The sequence below is a fragment of the Vigna umbellata genome, chromosome 1 (genome assembly GCF_029865625.1).
Source record: "Vigna umbellata cultivar VRB3 chromosome 1, Vumbellata_1.0, whole genome shotgun sequence".
NCBI lineage: Eukaryota > Viridiplantae > Streptophyta > Magnoliopsida > Fabales > Fabaceae > Vigna > Vigna umbellata.
This window is the reverse complement of record NC_142165.1, coordinates 104,248,151-104,252,851: the sequence shown is the minus strand read 5'-3', so window position 1 is coordinate 104,252,851 and position 4,701 is coordinate 104,248,151. Positions and strand designations below refer to the sequence as shown.

Sequence of the window (4,701 nt, the reverse complement as noted above, 5' to 3'; positions counted from 1 at the left end):
ATTTAAATGAGTCATGGACATGTGTACCTTAGAAGTATAAGATTATTTATTTCATATATTTTATGTTCATTTATATTTGTATTTTATTAAATATATTAATGTAATAATATTTGAAATATTAATTGAATTTGTTATACGTATATGTAAGTAGTTAATAAGAAAGATATTAAATGTGTTTGTGGTATTATGTTAATAATTATTTTTTTATAATTATTAGTTGAATGTATTAATGTATATTTGTATTTTATTCAATGAATATATGAATTTTAAATTTTTAAAATAGTATGTGTAATTGTTTAAGTAAATATAGATGGAGGAACATATAGATTTATCATATCTGGACCGCGAAGATGTAGATGATGATGTGGTCGGTGTAGACTTCAAGATTATAGGAATGATACGTCACACTTACAAATAACCACATCACTAGCGGCAAAAAAAAAAAAAATCACAATGTTATGCATTGTTGGACACGCATTGAGTATCTTGAATATGTACTCCACTGATTCCAGTAGTGTAAGCAATTACCTACCTGATAGAGACCGTCGTAGGGAGCAGTTAATGTCATATCTTGTGCATACTCATCGTTGCCGCGACATTATTAGGATGGGTCCAGAGGCATTTATTAATCTTTGTGAGAGAGTAAGATCAACTGGGTTAGTCAAGGACGCAATTCGGTCGACCGTGGAAGAACAAGTTGCTGAATTTCTTCATATAATTGGTCATAATGTTAAGAATCGCAGTGTGGCCTTTTTCTTTCATCGATCAGGTTCGACGGTCAGCAAACACTTTCACAATGTGTTGGACGCTATCATAAGTTTAGAATCAGAATTTCTAATACAACCATCAGGAAATGAGGTTCATCCACATGTGTTGAACAACAGTCGATTTTATCCGTACTTTAAGGTACTGATTCCATTACATCTGTTATTGTTATTTGAACAAGGACGATAACAAATTCTGTGACATATGATAAGTTAATATTTTTTTGTTTAGGATTGTTTGGGGGCCATAGACGGTACTCATGTCAGGGTAAGGGTTCCAAGTTCTGAAGCTCCGAGATTTCGAGGAAGAAAAGATTGGCCAACACAAAATGTCTTTGCGGCGTGTGACTTTGACATGAAATTCACGTACGTTCTTGCTGGATGGGAAGGCACTGCATCCGATTCAAGAATATTAAAAAATGCTCTTGATCGAGATGATCCGTTGGTTATCCCCCAAGGTCAGTGTGTAAACAATCCATGTCCATGAAATTATTTAGTAGTGACTAATTACCTTTGTATCTGGAAAGTTGTAGGAAAATACTACCTGGGTGATGCAGGTTTCATGTTGAAAAGCACAATTTTGACTCCATACAGAGGCGTCAGATATCACTTAAAAGAATATACACGCAGAGGACCACAAAACGCACGGGAGTTGTTTAATCATCGGCACTCGTCGTTGAGAAACGTAATTGAAAGAACTTTCGGTGTGTTGAAAAAAAGATTCCCAATCATTGGAAGTGGCACTGAACCGCATTATGGATTAGAGACGATGACTAATATCATACTAGCTTGTTGTATATTACACAACTTCCTTCGGGGCGTGGATAACGATGACTCCTTACTCGATGAAGTTGATAACGAGTTAAATGAAAGGGAAGAACATGATGGGACTTCATCTCAAGTTAGAGAAGAGGACCATAGGATTGGAAGTAGTATTAGGGATTGTATAGCTGATCAAATGTGGCGTGATTACCAAGCATCGTAGTTATTGTATTTGATTGTATTGTATTTTAATTTATTTTTATCTGTATGACAAGAACATATTATTAAGGATGTTTTATGTTAACTTACAAAATATTTCTTGACTCTTTAGGTATAAAATGAATAGGGGTAAGGCACCCGCCATGCCGTCCTCTGGTCCTACTAGAGAGTTTATGAAATGGACAGAGGACATGGACGCACGTCTACTACACTGCATGATCGAGGAATCAAGAATGGGTAATAGGGTTGATGGAAGTTGGACAACCCAAGCATATACTAACATAGTTGATCATCTGCACAGCGCTGGGTATGTAGCAGTTACAAAAAATAATGTGAAAAATCGTCAGAAAGTGTTAAAGGATAAATGGCGTGAGGTGCATGACTTGTTCTCTGGATTGAGCGGATTTGCTTGGAATCCAGTAACTATGACATTTCATGCCGAGGACGAAGTCTGGCTTGACCTGATTCAGGTATTTATAAAAATACTTATTTATTGTGTTGATCCTTAATATACTTAATATGAAGCAGTGTGTTTATTGTCTTTGTTGATGCAGTCGCGGCCATCTGCGGCGAAGTGGAGAGTGAACAGTATAAAGCACTACGATTTGATGGTGGAGTTATGGGCAGCTGATCGAGCTACCGGGAGTGGTGTTCGAACTGCTCGTCAAGCTCGAAGACAACGTGTTGGTCCTCATGTAACTGTTGATTTGAATCAAAATGTGGAGTACATTCCAGAACAGTCTCAGTGGACAGGATACAGAGACCCAACTCCACCATCGCCTCCACCATCTGTTGATGAATATAGTCCGGGCCAGACTCAATCTGTGCCTTCTGTCCCATCTGGTGGGACTTCTTCCTCACGAGGCTCGAAAAGGAAGGCACCTATGGTGGATTCTATTGATTCTCAATTTGATAAGTTGACGACTAGTCTGGATGGGTTTGCAAATGTCTTAAGTTCATCAAATGTTCATTTTGGTGTGATCTCTGATGCAGCCGTGCGTCAAGTGTCAGCAATGGAAGAAAGAAATCAAATACTCCGTCGCAACCCGACTTACACATATACAGAGGCAGACATTTATGAAATGTTGACTTCTATGAACATTGCTGACGAGAATTTCCTGGACCAATGTTATGATTTCTTATGTGGAAACCCCACATGTACAAAGAGGTTAATGGGACTGCCACCACATAAGCGGTGGAATAAATTATTAAAAATGATATCGGGCGGTGACTGTTAGGAATCTTCGTATCAGACTTCTATTAGTATTAAATGAAATTGTGTATCAGTAATTTATTTATGAATTATTATATTTGTGCTTTCGATGTCATTTTGTAGTTCTGTTGTAGGTGACCATAGTATGACATTTGTTCTTATGTTTAATGTTATGCACTGTTATTATGAAATATACGTAATATGTTATGATGTACTTTGTTCTTATTTTAATGAATTGATTTGTTGAAGAAATTATCAGATGGCCTCATCATCAACAAAAAGGGCAAGAAAAACACGTAAGGGAAAAGAAACTCTCACTGAGGCAGAAGATGCACCCATTGTAAGACCATCTGTAGAGGAGCAATTAGATCAGCGTCGTTTTTTCACACACAGTCATCAAATGGAAAACTATGCAGCTGATTTCTGTACAAGGACTATAGTTCCTCCCAAGATAATGAATTTTGATTCATTTACCGGTTCAGGGTTATTTTTCCAGCAGCATCTTCTATTTCAAGGATTGAGCCAATTTCTGACATTAGAGGGACCCTACTATCCGGATTTAATCAAAGTATTTTATTCAAATCTGAAGATATCTGCAAATGGATATTTGGTCACTGAGGTGAACAGGAGAAAAATTAGATTCAAACCTGCTGATTGGTTGACTGTAGCTAACTTGAAGTACGACGGTCAGAAATTATGTTACTCAAATATCCCAGACGATTTTCCATATGACCGCGACATGGCATTAGCTACTATGGTTATACCAGATTTGGAGGGTGGTCAAGGTGTTTTAACCGTTGGTTGTTTGAATATCCATGATCGGCTTCTCCATTATATTATTGTGCATATGTTGACTCCACGAGCAGGGAATTATGCCAGGTTATTGCACGAAGATATTTTTATGATATGGGTGCTGAAAAATAATATACCTATCAATTGGCCTCATCACATCATGCAGCATATGCTTAAATGCAAGGTCAGTGACACAGCCCTCCCATACGGTGTCCTTATCACACACATCATGCAATATTGTGGAGTTGACGTCTCAGCCGATCCCAGCACTCAAATAGGGTCCCGACATCACTTTTCTATCAATTCTTTGAAGAGGATGAAAATTGTTTATGTCAACGGTGCTTGGCAACACGATCTGGATGATGATGAAGAAGAAGACCAACCACACCCTCATCAAAACCCTGTGCAGCCTCCTCCACCTCTATCAAATGCTAACATGATAACTCAAATGTGGGATGGAGTACAAGACTTGAGACATAGGATGCAGGGTATGGAACAAATGCAGGTGCGGGTACAACGTATTGAAGATAACTTGGCAAACCTCTCCCTAGACATGAACCGCCAATTTGCTAACCTTAATCAAAATGTGAACTCGATTCTTCACCGTTTAGACGATTAAGAATATTTGTATTTCCGATAATGTATTCCATGACTTCAATGTCTTTATTGTGGTTTGTATGTGACTTTGAAATCTTAAGTTATGTTATAATTTCCCTAAACATTTTAAAATATATTTATTTTACTACATTATAACTTTTTTAATTTTTAAACAATATTTTAAACAATTATTAATAATTTTTTATCTCTTTATAAACTTTTTTACAATTAAATATAACATTACAAAATACCATTTTATAATACTTTTATAAGAAGGGCAATTTGGTAATCTACATTTTCTACCAATTAAACTAATTTTTAAAATCAATCACATCAATCAAATCCTACACTAAT

General features: G+C 36.6%; 2 protein-coding genes across 2 annotated transcripts; both read left to right on the top strand.

Annotated features, from left to right (window-relative positions):
- Nucleotides 1-453: 453 nt before the first annotated feature.
- LOC148207032 (uncharacterized) lies at nt 454-3,096 on the top strand. The gene is made up of 6 exons (XM_088109415.1): nt 454-906; nt 997-1,222; nt 1,298-1,745; nt 1,858-2,215; nt 2,300-2,913; nt 3,093-3,096. Exons 1-6 carry the CDS (start codon nt 454-456, stop codon nt 3,094-3,096), a joined length of 2,103 nt encoding a protein of 700 aa, XP_087965541.1.
- A 121-nt stretch (nt 3,097-3,217) lies between these two features.
- On the top strand, nt 3,218-4,369 carry LOC148207031 (uncharacterized). Its single transcript, XM_088116631.1, has one exon. It carries the CDS (start codon nt 3,218-3,220, stop codon nt 4,367-4,369), a length of 1,152 nt encoding a protein of 383 aa, XP_087972757.1.
- Nucleotides 4,370-4,701: the final 332 nt, after the last annotated feature.

Bases quoted from the DNA above. Each gene is read 5' to 3' on its own strand.
- LOC148207032 (XM_088109415.1), top strand. From the start codon at position 454: ATGTTATGCATTGTTGGACACGCATTGAGTATCTTGAATATGTACTCC. The intron at 907-996 runs GTACTGATTCCA...TTTTTTGTTTAG, and splicing joins GATTTTATCCGTACTTTAAG to GATTGTTTGGGGGCCATAGA. The intron at 1,746-1,857 runs GTAGTTATTGTA...TTGACTCTTTAG, and splicing joins TGGCGTGATTACCAAGCATC to GTATAAAATGAATAGGGGTA.
- LOC148207031 (XM_088116631.1), top strand. From the start codon at position 3,218: ATGGCCTCATCATCAACAAAAAGGGCAAGAAAAACACGTAAGGGAAAA.